Below are 19,804 nucleotides of genomic sequence, written 5' to 3' on the forward strand. Positions count from 1 at the left end.
GAAAAAAAAAATAGACACCCTATTAAATTTGATCACTTGCTTCACCCTATCATGAAATATGCAGATTAATGGGCATAGAGAATGCACATCCGTGTTAGTGTGTCCATTTCAAGGTGACAGACAGTGGCAAAGGCTATGCTTGCCCTCTTGCCTAATTTGCAATCATCTTCGCCAATTAGAGCAACCATAAAAACTGAAATGTAAATCTAATCAGTGTAATGTGTGTAATTGAAAGCACAATGACCAGGAAAACATGTCAGCCAGTTAGGAGTGTGACTGAATGTGGTGTGTGTGTGTGTGTGTGTGTGTGTGTGTGAGCCACCCCGTGTGTCCCGGTCCAACACACAGGTTGGTATGTGACCTTTTCCCAGTAACATTATCAACTTAAATTGCAAGTGACATTTAATAAATACAAAGCCAGATTAAACGGCGCTCCAAACTGAGAAATAATTATTTCCTAACAATGACACCGACCAAAGAGTTTACGTTTCATCGTGCGACAGAGGCAACTCATCGAAGACTTAAGCTCAATTTCTCGCACGTTAAGATTTAAACCGAGCTACTCGATGTGGAAAATTTACCCTTGATGATACTCTCAAATAATACTGTACAAAAAATTATAAAAGAACAATTCCCTAAACAGGGAACAACAACAAACACCATGTGGGTGTGACCGACTAATTGCGGCAATTTGCTTAATGGCTGGGCAAATGCCATTCTGGTGCAGCGCTGTGAAGTCTGAAAAAGTGGTGCAGCAGAATGAATACATTACTAGTGGGAGGAATATAGTATCAGCAGCTGGAGCGGGGATAGCCTTCTGTATCAATAATCACAGCAGCCCCCCTTTTTTTTAACAGTTTCCTTGTGAGTGTGCAGTGGAAAGCACAAAAAACAGCATTCCAAATCTGCTTTCACTGGCTGCCGATCCTTTTATTCATGTTACACCACCCTCAAAGGATCAGCAGTATGGGTGGATATTTCTGTATTTATATACATTCACACCTCTTAAAAGTTAACACATGCTCCCAGTGGGAAGATGACAATTTTGAGCGGTGAAAGATTTAAAAGTAGATGTATTGTAAAAGTCTGACTGAGAGCTTTTCAGCTTCCAGAGATTGACTAAATGGTTTGTATGATGAATAATTGAAAATCAGAGAAGGGATTTTGTGACGACTTTGATCCAAATAAACTCAAAAGTCTTGTCAAAGCCTGTCTGTCTGATGGCGCCGCATCCTGTATCCGCACGGCGGGGAAGACGCACTAAAGCACTAATGCTAATGTGATATAATAATTGAAGTAAACAGGTTATTTGTTGTCAGCTGGGTTATGTGCAGGATCAAATATCCCGAGTAAAAAGTAATACCGGTGACCGCCCAGCAGACTGTAATTACCAAACATTAAAGTAATAATCTTTGCCCACTGCTTAAAAAGGCTCTGTTCTGCTGGCACCTTGTGGGTGGACAGGCCGTATCAAGACACTCACAGGGCTGTGAAAGGGCACAACATCCTGAGCCAAAACAAATAAGAATAATTCAGCGTTTAGGTGCCCCGTTTTAAAAGCATGACATGCCATACATTAAGCCTGAGCTGGTGGATTCGCCCACTCATGACTGGAACAACCTAGTGAAAGCTCGCACATCACCCTGCATGGCTTAAGCGCCGTGGCACTCGGCTTACAACTGTCACAAGTGTACACCACATTATTATCTCAATAAGCTGCCCTATTTTCCCTCCGTCCTCCATCCTCCGCCACCGCCACCACCACCACCACCGAGCAGATATGGGCTGGGTGAAGATAACTCGAGATGGAGTGTGACCCAAAACTGTCAAGCCCCTCCACAGTGGGCAGGGCTGGGCTCCAGAAGCTAGCATCTGCCCCCTCCCCAATCATTCCCCGCCTCTTCTTTTACTTTGGCACCTTCATTTCTCCCAATGATAGCTCGCAGTTCAGCGCAGCACCAGCCACTTGATCTAGCTCCGCTCCACATAACCAGTGTAATCCCCATATCGCCAGGCTGCATAAGAGCAGATCTGCTCTATATTTACTGGGTGGGTTTGATGTGCTCCCATTCATTAGGCTTGCAGTGGGAGATTAATTATCAAAAATAAACCAAGCCCTGGAGGAGAGAGCAACAACTTGTGCTGTGTTCAGGAGGAATGACAGTAGACAGAGCAACGGAAAAGTCCGCCCACTCTAGACCATCTTATTATTTGAATACTGATTATGATAGTTCATTAATTATCATTTAATTGACTATTATTTGAAACTAGAAAGGAGGTACGGGGTGTCAAATCACTTCCAGCAACACACCACAGCAATAAAACAAATTGCGTCAGGTAGCAAATGACGAGCACACACGTCCTACTTTGACCACAGTGCCACATAATATAGTTTAATCTCTGATTGCCGCTATTATGTCATTTCAACGTGATTCTCTCGTTGCTACAACACGCTGTCTAAACCGAGCAGTGATATAAAGGGAATAAAACACCCCAGTCTGAATGCCTTCCAGGGTGCTAACGTTGGTGTGAGTACATGTGTGGGTTTGTCCTTGCATTTGTAATGGAGGCCAGAGGACAAACAAAAAATTCTGAAACGCATCTTTAGAAAGACCATCCATTCTTTCATGAGCTTTGGCGCGGATGGCTTCGGATTGCAGGCTTTCGGGGGATTCGTGGATAGAGGAGCCGAGGTGGACGAGGCTCTGCGAAGCCGATTAATGTGAATTCTATTTCTTGCTTCGTCCAAATAGCGGAGGAATACATTATTCATAACTCTGAGGGAACAGCAACTTGTCTATGGTAAATTCACCATCGTCCTCTCATCCTACCGATATACAACTGTCTTTTTTTTTTTAAAGAATGATTTCCCCAAAAAAAGGTAAGTAAAAATGCATCAGTGTTGTTCCATTAAGAAGAGAGCGATGGCAGCGGCGGTGACTCATATTGACTATTCAAAGAGAAAAGTGGAGTGTTCACATTTATGATTGTATAAACAAAGTGGGGAGGAGGAAACGTTGTAGTCGAGTCCTCGGCGTCATTAAGGGCTATTACAATAGCTGACACACAAATAAAGACACTGACGCCTTTAATAACTGATGTGACGTACAATTAACATGAATAAAGAATACTTTACGCTCCAATACTTTTGTTTAATAGCATCTTAAAGTTTAAATATAGACTCTCTCATGTGAACTGCAGTTGGAACTTGTATGCACTTATACAGTATATGCATTTAATTAAAAAATCCAGGCCAATCTAAAGAGACATCAAGGCCATTAAAATCGTGGTGCTGCTCTTCTCCGTGTTACTCCGAATTGCAAACTGCGATGGTGGCAGTTGTAGATAATAATAAAGACTGTTTTTTTTGTTCTATTTGTTTTGTTTTATTTATTTATGGATTTTCCCCCCACTCCATCGGCTGCTGTCGACTCAGTGGACAGGTTGGTTGGAGACACAGTGCGGCTCCAGACACGTCAGCTAAGATGTCAGATGTTTCTCTAAGCTGACGGTCTTCTCTATGATTCTCAACTTTAGGGTTTAAGCTGCGTGCGCTGTGAAGCAGCCTCATCACGGATCAGATCAGAGAAAACGAGCAGTGACCCCGGTTGCGGCTGTGCATCAGGGAAAGTCAGTGCTGCTTATATTAAATGCATCAGGCTCCGGGTTTGGGTTGGAGGAGACAAACAGAACAGAAATAAACTGTCAGAGACTCGGTTTATTCTCTTTGACCTGAACAGTTTTGTCACTGACAGGGTTTAGAAGGAGCAGCTCGTGATTCTGTCGGCATATGAAGCTGGAGCAGATGTGCTTCAGTCATCCAGCACAGAGAAAAACTATCTTTATCAAGTAAAAAAAAGTCAGGAGTCCTGGAAATTAGGGCTCAAGTCCAGGACTCAGACTTAAGTCCAAGTACTGTATGAGTTAGATGAATTTCTATTAATTAACTTTCTTCTTCTTACTTGTGGGCGTTAGTGGATACAACACACTTTTTGAGACAAAACAGACTCACTGAGACAATAACTATCTCCTGTCAGTGATAAATAAATAAATAAATAAAAGTGGACTGTGATATAAAGGGTGCTTCATATCTGAGAGAGGAAAAAAAACAAAACAAACACATCTGAGAGGTAAGACCATCCAAGTCTGACAGGGTAGAGAGATCACCATGAGGTCTTCAGTCAATAAAAAAAGCCGGCGGAGTGTCATAATCTCAACACTTACCTGATGTAATAGTCATTCCTGATGAGCAATAGGTGCTGAAGGATGGACAGGAAGTACGTCTCGGAGCCAGTGTCTTTCACCATATTGGACAGGAGATGGTACACTTCATTCATATCGGTACAGGGGCAAAGAATTAAGGACAACAACGGCACATCAGGAGAGCAATTTGTCCACATGTATTGAGAAATCGTGAGTTCATTATAAAGTGTGCATTACTCTTGAACACATTTAACATTTTATTAGTTCATGTTTTCTTGAACATCGCATTTATTTTTCTCAGTTCCTCACTTCGGCTTCTGTGACAGGCATCATTGTGCAAAGGCAAACAAAATGTGCTTCCTCTTATCCACTCTCTCTCTCTCTGGGGAGCTAAAAAAGCTAACTCAAAGGGGGGGGGGGGGGGACTGGCAATGAAGAATTCTCCCTCTGGTTTACCTGTCACTCCAAACCTTTTAAGATAGTGGAAATTAATTACATGAAAAACTCGGTGGTTTCATGTTTGAGGCGAGAATGATAGGGGGAGCTGAATATTTGCAGGGCAAAAAAAAAAAAAAAAACAGGCTGAAATTCGGTGCTTAGATTGAAAGTGACATGTACTCAGAAGCAAAAATTCATGTTATTAAATTTGCAAAAGGTATTGATTAAGTGCCTCATGTCCCCAGGAGGCTGCAATGATGGCGTTGACATGAAAAAGAGATGTTAAATCCAACTCCCTTATTGTTCATCTTAAATATTATATGCAGACAGTACAATTATTGATCATCTGCAGAGGTTTCTTCTTATATTACATTATAAAGTATGTGTTTACCAATCTTCTTCTTCAAAGACACGGAAAAATGTAAAAAAAAAAACCTACAGTATAAGACAAGAATAAATGACAATTAATGGATTAGTTGAAGTGCAGTTTAGAAAATAAATTAATGTCCCTCAAACTTCTAATAGTGATTCTTTGAGAAGTAAAGAATCCAGGAAAATGAACGATACAAAGCTCATTTAATTTGTGTGCTCGAGAAAGGACAATTTCCCCCTGGAGACTAATCTTGTTTGAAAAAGTGGAATAAGCCTCTTGGATATGTGCACATAAGCAGAAAAAAAAACCAAGACTGATGAGATGCTCCACTGTTAAGCTCAGTGTGAATCTTGACAATGTGCACTAAGATGTTTAAATTTGGCATCTTCAAAATTGTGGGCACGTACCAGTATTTCCCCCCCCCCCCACCCGCCTTTGGTACAGCAAATATCGGTTTAGTGAACGCGAAAATATTCATGATATTTCATCATTATTTTCAAGCGGCAAAGCCTCAGGTGAACAGCAAAAATTAAAGCCAAACATGTCACTCAGCAGCAGTAACATTGTGTATAAAAATGGGAAATAAAAGGTGATTTTTACACATCTGGTATTTATTTATCTATTTAGTTGTTTGCCAATTTAGTTTGTATCAAAAACGATGTCAGCAGAACTGTGGCACTCGCATCAAATCAACCAGTACATCGGGAAATTGCTATTCATTAGATGACGTGTATCCACCTCCAATACCATCCATGAACTTTAAAAACTTAGAGTCTAAACTTGGAGTCTTCTCCTCAGCCTCAAAAAATGCACAATTTTGCCCTATTTTTTTTGCCGCTGTTGTCTTATTCTAACCACCGTCTTCTATTATTTCCGGGTTAAAGCCTGAGGGCGGGAACAGTGGACCATGAGCCCCGAGGCTATATCACGTCCAAAAGAACACACTGCAAACATGCAACAGTGAGTCAACTAATTATGTTATCTATATAAGTTAGTCCTCCATAGTGCACCTTTAGTACAACGTCTGCTGGATTTACATGTCTGCGCGTATGTCAATAGTTTGGTTTTAGTCCAATGACTTGTTTTCTAATGTCGTACTGAGCGTCTCATTTCATACAATAATACTGACGCAGACTTGCATTCTCCACTATTAATGCCAACATCCACACAACACACAAACACTGCAACTGCCTTTGAACGCCATTTGACACTTTTTGACACTCCTATTAATTTCAACAATGTCTGTAATTAAACTCCTATCCCATATTTATTTATGTTTTTTTTTTTTTGGGAATGAGGGGTGCGAATACATAGGCTCCTCTAAAGTATCACCCCCCCCCCCGCCTTGTATTAACTGAGTATGAAGCCTGAGAGAATTACCAATCTTGTGAGATTCAATTATAGCCTCACCACAGCAGTATTTGAGAGGACATGAGAAGGAGCTCAGACTGGGAAAGTATCCAACAAGCTTCATCTATCACTGAGCTGCAGACATAAACCTAATGTAGAATGCCAATCCATTCGATGACACCCCCTCTAAGCTTGCTTTCTCTCTCTCTCTCCCTCTGTCTCTCCGTCTCGCTCTCTTTACACTCTCTCACCAAATAATGAATAAACATGAGCGGCAGTCAAGTGTGATGTAGGCCAGTCAGTGGTAGGGTCAATCAATCACTATTCCACAGCTCATTAATATTTATTAGTGGCCTGGAGTCACCTCCTCAGCACCTGGACTTGGGCCGGACACAGAGGAGACACAAGCCTCTCCAGGTTAATATTCATGAAACTGCTGGGAGAAACAACACACCTATGTGAGGCTCAGGTCGTCGAGGCACTACATACATGATGTGTGTGTGTGTGAGAGTGTGTGGGCAAAGGGACAAAGTGTCCTAGGCGTGCGCAGAGCTCAAAGATCAATACCACATTGTCCTTGGAAACAAACAGTGAACCTTCTCATTTGCGAACCCGCTCAAGCACATCATTAATCCAGGTGTGTGTTTTTTTTTTATTTCTCCTTCCCTCTCCTCTCTCTGTGTCTTCTCTCCACACACACACACACACACAACCTTCTCACCTACATGTGTCAACACAAACTGTCACTCACAGTGAATGCTGTGTGCCCAAAGTAGAAGTGTGGGATTTGGTGAAAGGAAAAGGTTGAGGGAATGAACATCTGCATAACAATGTCAGCGTCTGGTTTGTCTGCTCACAGTGTCAGACATTCATACATAGCCTCAGAGAAGATTTGTGAATTATTTAAGTTTTTTCTTTTTTTTTTTCTTCCCCTCCTCTGAAATGCTTGAAGAAGTTTCCATACAGGGACAAAATCACCGCTCAACTTATTAACTTCTACTCAGCAAATTTGATGTTCAATGGACATTGCATGTTTTCATAATGTGGGGAAAATACTTCCAACGATAGACGGAAATAATATGTAATAAAATATTGCTTGACAGAAAATAATTCATAACCTCGCATTAAAAAAAAGAAAGAAAATGTTTTACTCAACCTTACACTTACAGTCAGAGAATAAAAAGTGAAACGGAAGAAGGAGGAGAGGAAGAAGAGTAAATAAGAAGTAAAAAAAAGGTGGGAGGTGAAGATGACAGGGTTATTTACCTAGTATACCTGGTCAGAGCTTGAGCTGGCCATTGTGCTCTGGCTCCTCAAATCCCTCTCTAATGAACCAAGTCATGAGGGGGTTTATTCTGTAAAGCTTGACCGAACCCTTGATCTATACTCATCTCTCACTGCGGGAACAGCCATCTGTATATTCACACAGAGGGAGGACAAAAGGATATTCCATCTCGGCGCGGATGTCATCCAGGCGGTGAGAGAGTTCAATCGAGTCCTCCTCCTTGTTCTCATTGAACACCTTCAGCTGGATGTCCAGCTCCTCTGTCTCTTTCAGCTCCTAAGAATGAGTCAGACATTCAGTACAACAGATTGTTGTGGATAAGAAGTTATACAAAACAAAATATGATAAACAGTCACAGAATGTGGAATTCTTTTTTGATATCGCTTTTTTAGAGTTTTTTTTTTTTCTTTTTTTTACTTGTTGTTAACCAATCTTCTGAAAACCTGTAGGACCAGAATATTAGTTTCCCTGTTCCACTTGTACAAAGAACTGGGAACTGTGATGACCTAAACCCACTCACTATGTACTTCATACAGTGACTATTCCTGCACCTGTTTCAGCCACGAGGGGCTACGGGGGAGCTCTTTACCACTTCACTATGAATCACCAGCAGTGGAGTTTACAGACGGAGATGGGGCCAAATGTAACCCAATTTCTGCAGGTATCAATCATCCTGTGCTGTTTTTTGGGCGCACCATCTGTCTTGTAGCAACACCAGTTCAGAAGGGGGGTGCACACATAAAGGGGGGAAGGAGAAGAGGAGGAGGTCCAAATATATGCATCAAGGGCTGTAAGAACAAAACAAATGATGCTTTCTTTTTTAGAGCTTTTTTAGTTTGTCTTCGCCAACAGCTCCACTGACTCCTGAACATAACTCAGATTATTCAGATGAAAGAGTGTGTCAGTTTGAATGCCAACATTCATAAACGACTGTACACCAACACTCATTTTATATCAGGGGACAGAATTGGAGATAATTAAAGTAATGACAGTAATAATCAACAGGAGCAGCTGGGATGACTTATTAGCGACTGGCTCTGTGACATGTTCACCCCACTCGATACTAAATGAGAACGTGAGTGATGAGACGGCGCTTGTTTGCCTTCACCTCGTGTGAGGATGTGTAAGCCTGCCGATAATTATACCAGGGCGACGTGTGCGATGAGGTGCTAACACTGCATCACGCTTCGCGCGCATAACTTCCACTGCTAGTTATACCGCTATCACAATGACCAATTAAGCGACATCAAACTTTATTTATGTCAGTCACATAAGTCCAAGAGACTTTATGCCACGAACGAACCGACAGTGCACTGCATTGTGTGGTCTCTGTCTGTCTTTTATTGTATTTTTATATATCTCAGTGTTTTATCTGATCTTATGGTCGCCTTTTATATGCTTTTAATTTATTTATTTATTGTATTTTAACTTTAACTTTCCTTATTTTACTGTTTTGTATCTGTTGTGCAGAACTTTGGTAACTTTATTGTTTTTAAAATGTGCTATACAAATAAAGTGGATTGGATTGGATTGCATAGTGAAGGTTTAAACATTTATAATGAACGCTGAGTTACATAAAACATCTACTTTGGAAATTCAGAAATTCAGATTTGACACACTCAAACTGTAACGCGTAACGCTTTTAAGCAACAAATGTGCCGGGTGGAGCTGCACGCGTGTGCGTGTGTAGAACTTACAGGCAGGGTCTTTTTGAGGCCACATCGCAAGAACTCGTTCCGTAGATGTATCCGGAAGTCGAGATCATCGGGGGAGGTGACTAAAGCGTTGATCAGCTGCATGCAAGCGACCTGTGGTGGAGACAAAATACAGACAAAAGAAGTTCATCTGCAGTATTGCTGCGTCATAGAAAGTGAACTAAAGGACAGAACAATTGTTGCAGCAATGGAGTAAGAAGAGAAAGTACAGGTCTGGTGGGATTATTACCTATATGTGTATTATTAACGAATGCATTGGTAAGAAAAAAACTTTAAAGTACATATGTGTATGTGTGTGTGTGTGTGTGTGTGTGAGTGGGTTGAGTGGAAGATGGGGTTTCTGATGAATTATAATGAGGGGAAGAAAAAGCCATGGATAACACAGTTTTCCTTGGACAGACAATCGATCAGAGGCTGATTCATTCCCATGGACAGTGTGAAATGTTGTCTTCAGAAACCTTGACCTGGTGCTGTTGGCTTGCATGTGTTATTAATAAGAGCCATTCAGAGCCAGTCAGGTTAATGGGTTATTTATAAGGTGTTTTTTTTGTTTGCTTTTTTTATTATTATTCTAGCATATCTTTGCTTCACAGTTTCACCAAAATGAAGTATGTGCCATCTGAATAACAAGGGGGGGAAAAAATGATCTTCCTATGTGTTTGAATTTTTTTTTTTTTTACTAAATAAAATCACAATAGCACAACATGGCACAATAGCACAAAGCTATGGAATACAGCCAGTAAGGTACTGTATAATAACTTGTGAAAGCTCCAGCTTGTTACAGTAAAGGATGCAACTCCACTGAGTGCCAAGCTCCCAAAACATAGCAAACTTCCCCATGTTCCATGAAGGCTTGAGGGTCTCCAAGCATGAGCTGTGCACTGAAACATATTGCTGTATCCACTAGAGGCCAGATACATAAAATAAACCTCACCAAATCTTCACAGGATTTATGCGGGTGAAGAAAGCCATGGAGCTCATGAAATATTCTTTCTCTTCTCCTGCATACAGATGTATACTCACATCAAGCACCTCAAAACATGCCTCAGCCATGTATGGTGGGGTGGGAAGTGGTTTGGTGGGGCACGGAGACATGATCAGTGTTATGTTTACAGAGCTGCGCCGCTGTCATGGCGGGCTTCATTAAAAGTGTCAGTGCAGGGATGATTCTGGAGTTGAAATGCTGAGTTTCCCTTGTGCTCAGCAGAGGAGCGTCGCCCGAACTACAGCAAAACACATTTTAATCACATTAGCAACGTCTAGTTCTACAGCCCATCACAGGTTTTGGATGAAAAGTCAATTAATTTCCTTGAGCCCCCTGCATCAGCAAAGCATTTTCATTTACTTCTCAATTAGAAGTGCTTCATTTCATTAACAGCAAAATTTAAAGGAAAAACAACAGCCTCCTAATAAAAGAATATCTACTTTCTCTTCCACCAACCGCCTCATCAGTTTCCTTCATGACTTTTTTTTTTCTTTTTTCCTTCACGATTCCCCGCAGTTAAAAAAGTAATTCCTGAAGTAATTCCCTACTTTTGGTTTCACAAAACCATGTTTGAAGTGGGGTTTTATTGCAGCCGTAGAGTTTTTTTCCTGCCGCTGAAGAATACTAATGAAAATGAAGCGAGGTACGTTGCTGTATTTGCCCTTTCACACCAAGTCCTCTGAGACCCAACGTGACAGCAGCACAGAAGAGGAGCGAGAGAAGGAAGCTGTAAGATGTAAATAAAATGAGCAGGGCTGTGAGAGGAGGAAAAATGTGAGAGAGAAAGATAACAGACAAAGGCTTAGAGAAACTCTGTATCCGGGCATTTTTTCCCTTTTTGTAATATTATAGTTCTTCAGTGTTTGCAAAAGGACGGAGCGGTTCAGGGCAGCTGCTCAATGAAGCAGGTGTTTTTCGATTAAAACAGTGGTGATGGACCTCTGGGTACATTTTAACAGGCCCCTGATCACATCCGATCATGTGCTGGAGGTGCTGCGGGCTTGACAAGCAAGACACCAAGACACAAAGTGACAGAGGAAAACACGTGTATGGAGACAGCAAAAGCTCAGGTACAGCGAGCCCCGGAGTGACACCACTGTCAATTTCAGTCTTGTCTGACATCAAACAGGGTCATTATGTCAAAATATAATGTGTGTGAATGACACTAATTATATCCTATTCCCACTGGTCAAACATCCTGGGTTTAAGCAGTTTTCTTTTTTCACCAAAGGGAATGTGTTTAATAGCAGTGACTCCCAGGTCACGTGACTTTTATGTGCTTTGGCTGTGATCGGCATTAATTGTAAGGTAAGATTTGAGTAAACAAACGTAATTATTTTTCTTTCTTTTTTACAGAATAATACTTAACCCTTTAACACCTATGCCGCAAAATGTCCATCGGGACTTTTTTTTTCACTTATTTTAACCATAACCATAAAAGTAAAACCATAAAATGTCCTGTAAGTAAGTGCTTTTGCCCATTTTATTCCAGAATAACTCAATAGCTGGCAGTTACTTATGTCAAATAAGTGTATTAACAATTTAAAATGAAGAAAAATCTGTATAAAACATATTTAAAGTTACATTTGTCGTTAAGTCTTTGTCTCAATGTGCAAAAACAGGCCCAAAAAATCCAAATTATGTACGTACAGGTGTTTTTTTCCAAATTTCTCCTCTCTGTTGACAAAGATGCTGAATCGCCGGCTTTCTGCAACAGCTCGTGTGAAATTACCGTAATAACTGGCTTTCAGAAACTGTTGGAATTCTTCCCATAGCACAAAAAGTTATGTAATTACGGTAAGGCAAAGTGCGCTTGAGCAAACACGCCGTCTGCGATACGCTCCGTGTTAAAGGGTTCATTTAGACTAGTATTTTGAAAAAACTAAGAAGAGGTTACTGTACTGGTCATTGGTTAGGGTTACTCTTGAAATAAAGGCTGTAATAACAGTGTAGTGATTAATGCGTAGTGATTAATGCGTGCTAACTACTACAGTGACGGTTAATGCTTGTTGGTGATTGACTGCTAACCTGGAGCTGCTGGGCTTCGTGGTTCTCCAGTCCTTCAACAATTGGAGCAAATCTCTCTTTATTGTTCCTCTCTGCAGCAATTGTCATGGCAGCTAGAATCTTATCCAGGCTGGAAGAAAACAGACAACAGGGAGCAGACAAACAAAAAGTCAGCAAACACTTTTATCACCTCACTGACAGGACATTTACTCACAATTTTCAGCTCAAACACCATGTATCTTATCTTTCCCTGTGTGTTGGTGTGGACATTTACTCAGCCAGTCTTTGGTTGCCCTGACAAATGCTGCTTCCATCTCTTTGTATGCAATTTGGCCTATTATTGCTTCAGTATCCAATTTTGACTTCATCGTGCTTGTTACTACGGTGATGGTAGACAAAAATAGGGTTTTATAGGAAATGTGTTCGCTTGTCCAGGCAATTGTAGCAGATTGTGTTTGGTTGGATGAGAAGGGGTGCAAATTATGGCAGGGACAGCCAGACTAATGCGCAAATACACCTATTGAGAAGGTAAGCAAATTAGAGTACTTTCCGAGGCTCAAGGCAGCTTGGTAAATAGTGCATTGGACAATTTCAGCCTCTGAATTGTGAATGAAAGAGAAACTTTGTGCTACGCAGATGGAAAAACACACAGAGGACCGCAATAAAAGCAAAGTGTTGTGTTCTGAGCACTTATCTAAACAGTGATTTACAATGTGCATAGAAAATAATTGGCAACAGGTGGTCTCTCTGTCACTGCAGGGCCACATTTGCTATTTTCCCTTCATTAGTTAAGAAGCAGAACAGTTTATCTCCCCTGTCCTCGACTATAATACTTTTGTGGGTACAAGTTCCTCTTGCTGTTAACTTAAATAACAAATCAATAGCAACACCGGGGCAAATGTTGAAATGCTCGTTTATATATGTGTGTGAACATGTGTAATCAAACACGCCACCAAGGCTGCTGCCATTTTTATTACCTTTTATATATCAAGCCCCCCCCCCAAAAAAAAATAGCACTTTCAAAGTGACAAAATAGTAGCAGTTCTTTGTGAGCGAGGGAGATCATCTGTCTGACAAATAGGACTGTATGTGTGGAGTAAGCCTGACACGGAGATAAATTGAATGGCCATGCACTGTGATAGGGGTTAGAAAGTCACAGACAAGCATGGGGAGCTGCATACTGAGTAGCTTTAAAGCCAGTTCAGATGACGCCTCAGAGCGGGCGAGATAGATCTGCTTAACTCGTTGTGCTTCCGTTTGATGCTGTCAGCTGAAGTGGGTGTTGAACACGAGCCAGCGTCACAACATCGGCAGGCAGAGAAGTTTGTGAGCAAGAAAGTGACGGCTCAGCTCCTTTGGCTGTCATTTCTTCAGGATACGTATATTTAATGCAGGACTGTGATCACGGCAAACAGCTCCATATTTACTTCAATCTATTCCTGAGCACTTTGAGAGGGGGGAAAAGAGAGCGAGCAGAATTTGCACACTCCGTACACCATGTGTCTGTGTAAAAATAGTTGTGTTTGTTAAACCGGTGACTGTATTAGAAGAGTTTCAGATCTGCACGTATATATATATAGACTCAACAAAAAAATTGTTATTGTGTGGTTTAAACGACGGATTGACACCAAGGTAAAACTACACCAGGAAAGTGAAGCTGTGATTAATATAAATTGCGGTGGCTTTATTCTAATGGATCATGCATATAGTAGGTTCACAAGAACAGATGACTATGGAGCTCATAGTCAGTGGATTCACATTTTAAGATATTGAAACCAGATCTATGTAAGCCAATAAAATGTCCTTTAAGCCAAAATAAAAAATGTTCAGTTTTAGACAAAAACTCCCATGCAGAGAAGGGTCAGAAGTCCAAACATAAAGGCCAGATTCAGTAGTCAGTGCTGAGGAGACACACACAGACACACACAGACACACACAGCTAAACTCAGCTTCTCAAACAGAATTTGTGGGGTGGTTTATTTCCACCACTGCATACACTGACTTTGAAGTGCCATTGTTATTCTTGTCTGGCCCTGTGGGAAACAATAAAAAACACTCTCCTAAATCCAATTTATAAGCTGTCAGGCAGGTTGTGTATCCGTGGCAAACTACACTGAATAGTTCAACACGTTTAACAGACTAAACTGCATCATCCGCCCATGTGACTTAACAGGATTCTGTACAGTCTGAGGTCACCTGTAACTGCATTATATGCACGGTGACTACACGTGTACGCCCGTGGCACAACCTCTTTATGAGTGTGTACCAGCCAGTGGGAGAAGAAGACTGAAGCCATTTTGATATTTCAGTGATTACATAGTCGGGATTTTTCAAAATGGAATCTTTGCATAACACTTAACAAGGAAATGTGTCCCTTACTTTATTCTTAAGAGTGAACACTGATTAAGAAACTTGAAATAAGGCACTTTGAGACCTCTGAACCAAATGAAAGCACCTTTAACAAACACACTTTGTATGTCAAGGTCCGTGGAATATGGTCATAATGAAAGTATCTGTAGTATTCCTGCTGATTTGTATATAAAAGTGTCATTGTGCATGTAGTTTGAATAAAAACTAAATCCCTCCTGAAGTTTAGCTTTTTTTAAATCTGATTGTTTGCCTTCATACCGTGCGCCACAAATGGAACTGTACTCACATTCATTGTATTTGGAGCGATGGAAGAAATCTCAACAATTCTTCTTATTATTTTTTTATGCACAACTGCGTTTAAAAGCAAAGCTCCTGAGATCATTTACATCGAGCGAGTGGGCAAATGATGGTCTGCTCACCGTGACAATGTCTCTTTGATGAAGTGCAAGTCCGAGGAAAGTGTGAAAGAGCAAGATATGCGGGAAAAAAAAAACGATTTTGGCAGTGGAGTGAATTATACTCACATGTTCTCCTCTCCAATAATACAGAAGGCGGATAGAATTTTCACAATCTCTGTCATCATGCTGGTCTGTTTGGGGTCAATTGCTCGTGCCAGCAGCAACAGGCTGCGCTCATCACCCAGGATCCTTTGCAATCCATACTGTAAAACACACAAGAGTAGAGGGAAAAATTCCACTGGGTATAAATTAATGAGAGCATTTGCATTCATGTAGAACTTTCACTTTAATTTTCCTTAATTTTCTTTTAAGGAGGGACAACGAGGCCAGGGGAGAAAATGGAGAGGATGATGAATTAATTCAATTCAGGACAGGACTATAGGGACAAATACTTATATATCTCTTAGTCTCTACACAACTGAGGTAGCTGGTAAAGATGACCAAGTGTGAGGATTAACTCGACGAGAAGCAATATCAATAGACCATCTATCCTTGAAATGGGCGCCACCTTTGAGAAATTAGCAAGACCTTTTCAAAATAGGATAATTAAAAGTTCTGCTCGAAATTTGCTAAATTACCTCGTCTTGTCTGTGCCATTATCCATAAGAAATAAAGCCATTGAGAGTGACTCTTCTGACTTTTTTTAATTAACAGGAGAAGGTGCCACTGACCACCTTGCCGAATTTGAATGACAGTCAATAGATCAATCAGATCTTTATCCAATTCATGCCCATAAAAATACAGTAAAGACTAATAAAAAGCGAAAAAAAAATTGGAAAAATTGGATCTCAAATCATACACATACACATGCTTTAGTGCAGCTGAGCGCCGCTGCTCGTCAGTGTTTGTACAGAATATTAACATAAACGCTCCGCTATCAAACCACTTGTTTGACAAACATGTTGAGACGCGACATTTTGGTCACAGTTTAACGACAGAGTGTACACAAACACAGCTGGGTTAGCTCCAGTCCTGCACCGTGTCTCTCTTTCTCTATTAGCGGTACCTGGAGCCTCCCATCAGGAGTCTGCTCTTCTTTCTGTTCATCCTCTGTACTTCATTCCCCCCCCCCTGTCTTTTTGCGATTTTAAATAAAGCAGCAGAGATTTTCCGCGCTGTTTTTGCTCCGAGGTGAGATGCATTTGTGTGACAAAGACATCTCGGGTAGCTAGAAAGCTAAAGGCAGTCGTGTAGGAGCACAGTTATAAACAAATGAATGGGTAAATGGATTTTTTTTTTATATATACAGTATATAATTAATGATGTACAGTGCGGCTCCAGTACATCATTGAGCCATATTTTTAGACACATGTAAAAATCCTGAAAGAAAAGGTTTATAGACTTTAATAATTGTTCCCAGCCACTATGTTCTACCCTTTAAAAAAGTATTGAAACAAGTGCAGTTTGCATTTGCACAACATAATTTCACCATTCATCAAATGAAAGGCCCCGTCCTACTAAATGACCACATGGAGCTCTTGATTCATACAAACCTTATTGTTCATAAAAGCCTTCAAGCACTGGATGAGTTTATGCTGGTTCCTTTTGTCAATGTTCTCTTGCCTGAAAAATAAAATAACAAAAAGAAAAAGGACCACGGTGATTACATGAACAAAGTCCTGCGTCCACATAAATGACAGAGATGTGAAAGAAATCAGACTCACTGTTTCTTGTCCAGCAGCTTCTCCAAAGCATCCAGAAGAAGACCGAGACCCTCATGACCGAAGTTATTAACCCAACTGGAAACAAAAAAAAAAAGAAAAAGAAAATCCATTATTTATATTCATTCAAAACTGTTATTGCCCGTTTGGTTTATTGTAAGCCATGTTAATTCATAGGAGAGAACAAATATAAGCAATATTGTGTCACCCTCAGAGGAAATCAGTCATTCGGGCTAATATGAAAGCTTTAACGATCCCTGAAATAAACTGATGGTTGTAGTGGTTTTTAATTCCTAACATGGAGGGTTGCAAATCAAATTACACTCTTCCCTCCACAATACTGAACGGAGTGTCAATCAGTTTGAATTTAAACTGAAGCCATTTTCCAAGGAAATGAACACCCACCCATCTTAACTTAGTGTTCCCATCGCGGGAGGTGCTTGTATAGCCCCCCCCACCCCCCCACCCGTGAGCAGATATTCACGTGCCAAAAGATTAAGCAATGACAGAGAGATAACACTGTAATCAATAATGGATCGCAAGAGATAAACCACAGTGTATCAGAAGACAGCAAATGATCCAGTGCAGATGAGCCCGTTTGCCTAAGCAAGGGAGGAGGAGGAGGAGGAGGATGGTGGGAGAGACCGCGTGGTCACGGGCAGATTATGTCATTAGCACAGCTCGTTTGCAGGCCCCGAACTGTCAATAACACAAAATGCATGGAGCAATTTTCATGAAATTAACAGGACACAAGTCAATAATTTATCCCGCCTTTTTGACAATGATTTGAAATAATAATGGTTGGAGTATTAAAGTAATTTGTATTGACGCAGTGAGTCGGAAGAAACCCTCAATTAGGAATAAGATACAACTGCCTGAGGCGCTTGGTGAAGTGGAGGTATTTCTTTGATCTGTGACTAAATTAGCACATGCTACAACCCACCCATACTCGGATTTCATTAGAGGGTGAACAGAACCAATTAATGTGTTATTAAAATGCACCGCGGTGTAGAATTATAAACTGTTTTTTAAATAAAAACAAAACACAATAATGCTGTATATTTATAGATGTCTGTTGACAAAAAGCCTTCCACTTTGTTTTTTTTTTTTTTTACCCCCACTCACAACATAAACTGTTTGGTTGGTTTTGTTTGAATGTTTCCTTCCTTCCATGAAAGAACGAACAAACAGCCGGAGTTTTCCGTTGAATAATAATGCAGTTAAATGTATTTGTGCTGCAGAGGTGGTAGGAGTAAATGAGAGACTAGGACAACAAAGAAGGAAAGGAGGCGACACGGCTGAGGGAGCACGAGCCAGTAAATCCACAATTCTTTGTTTACGCTGCTTAGTAGCGATGGTAATGTCAGTCTTCAGAGGGCAGGAAATGGAACCAATATCTGTGAAAGAGAAATTCCGCTTATAACCGCACTATGGGGTTGCGTGAGAACACTATATACCCCAGACAACCAGTTTGGAAAGCACTGATAAAATGCGTTTAAATCCCCTGCAATGAGAGCAAGAGGAAGATGCTTATTATCATAATTCAAATTAAATAATTATATAGGGGTCTTTGTAATCAAGGTGATTAACTCATTTTTCTCTCCTTTTAACGCTGTACATATTCATGCTGACAACCTTTTTTTAATACGATGAGTGATAGCTTTTAAATTTAAACTGGGAAAAAAAAACTGGATGATTTCTTCATATACTAATCATGACTAAAATGCTAAATTATCTTCATTTTTTTTGGTAAGGAAGACTGCATGGCAACTGTGTGCTTTCTAGGTCTGCAGCAACACGGCCAACTAAAGTGTGGAATTGTTTTTTTTTATGTTGTTTCTTTTCCTTTCTTTCAGAGGATGGAAATGTCCGTGGGACGACTGCCATGATCTGCAAAACAGACCAGAAGGGAGACACCGGAGGAAAACAAGTGAAAATGGACATCTGGTACTTTTGGAAATGGGCTTTGATATAGCACATAGACACAGATGCTGTCACACACACTGACCAGTTAAAAAAAAAAAAAACAACCTTTGACTAATGCCGACTGAGAAGCCATTCCAGTGGTTAAAGGGATCTAACGTTTAAAGTTAATATTTGTATTCACACTAAATGTTTTTTTTTGCATTTAACAACACTTGAAACATTGAAAAAGAGGCAGAAAACTTCCTTTCTATGTCTCTTATATAATCCTTTTTTTTTTTTTTTTAAATGAAGCATCCATTTCATTATACCGCAGGTGTTTATGAGCAACCCACGAGACAGCAATAGTGTTATCTTGTCTCCCATTACACAATGAGAACTGCAAACTTAAGATTTAAGTTAATCCTGAACAAACGTTCACAAAGAAAACACCATCAAGTACGGTTTATTCACAAAATGAGCTTAATACATAAAAAACCTTCAAAGACGCTGCATTAATTAAAACAACAAAACAGGATGTAAATATAAAATTGTGCCGAATATAAGCGCTGACTGCTCCGAGTTTATCTCTCCTCTATTGTAGTTAGACTAAAACAGAACAGACATAAAAGAAAGGAGGGGAAAGAGATTGTCTGCGCAGTAAAATGTTCATCAAAAATATACGTCTTGCCGCAGGTTGCAACATAATGCAGTCCCCAAGGTTTTTTAAGGCAGTAAATGTTGTGACTCCTCCCTACATCTCAAACTGTCCGTCAGTGTCTGTAGCCTCACGTAAACCCTCAGGTCCTCTGCAGCTTGCCTTCTAAATGTCCCTCAAGTTACCACAAAGGAAATGAAAGATTGTACTTTTACAGTGTTTGTCCTCTGGCTATGACATGTCCTGCTGCTCTTCATCGGACAAAAAGAAACACCTCAGTAACAAACATGCTGCATTAATACAATAATGTTATTGTCCATTTCCTTAATCATCTATTATCAGAAAGTGTTCTTATAACTTTGCTGCTCAGAGCAAAACCTACACAGTAGAGGCGACTAA

The 19,804-nt window shown here is 40.4% G+C and overlaps 1 protein-coding gene across 4 annotated transcripts in view; it reads right to left on the bottom strand.

Annotated features, from left to right (window-relative positions):
• The window catches only part of diaph2 (diaphanous-related formin 2), a 338,483-nt gene that overhangs the window by 214,141 nt on the left and 104,538 nt on the right, over window positions 1–19,804 (bottom strand). For all 4 annotated transcript variants that reach the window (XM_058649427.1, XM_058649426.1, XM_058649428.1 and 1 more), the window contains 7 exons: window positions 16,849–16,923; window positions 16,678–16,747; window positions 15,251–15,387; window positions 12,378–12,486; window positions 9,347–9,457; window positions 7,813–7,925; window positions 4,225–4,341 (listed from right to left, as the gene is read on the bottom strand). In XM_058649427.1, coding sequence (XP_058505410.1) covers window positions 4,225–4,341; window positions 7,813–7,925; window positions 9,347–9,457; window positions 12,378–12,486; window positions 15,251–15,387; window positions 16,678–16,747; window positions 16,849–16,923 — 732 coding nt within the window. The remainder of the gene's footprint in view (window positions 1–4,224; window positions 4,342–7,812; window positions 7,926–9,346; window positions 9,458–12,377; window positions 12,487–15,250; window positions 15,388–16,677; window positions 16,748–16,848; window positions 16,924–19,804) is intronic.

The sequence above is a fragment of the Solea solea genome, chromosome 14 (assembly GCF_958295425.1).
Source record: "Solea solea chromosome 14, fSolSol10.1, whole genome shotgun sequence".
Classification (NCBI taxonomy): Eukaryota; Metazoa; Chordata; class Actinopteri; order Pleuronectiformes; family Soleidae; genus Solea; species Solea solea.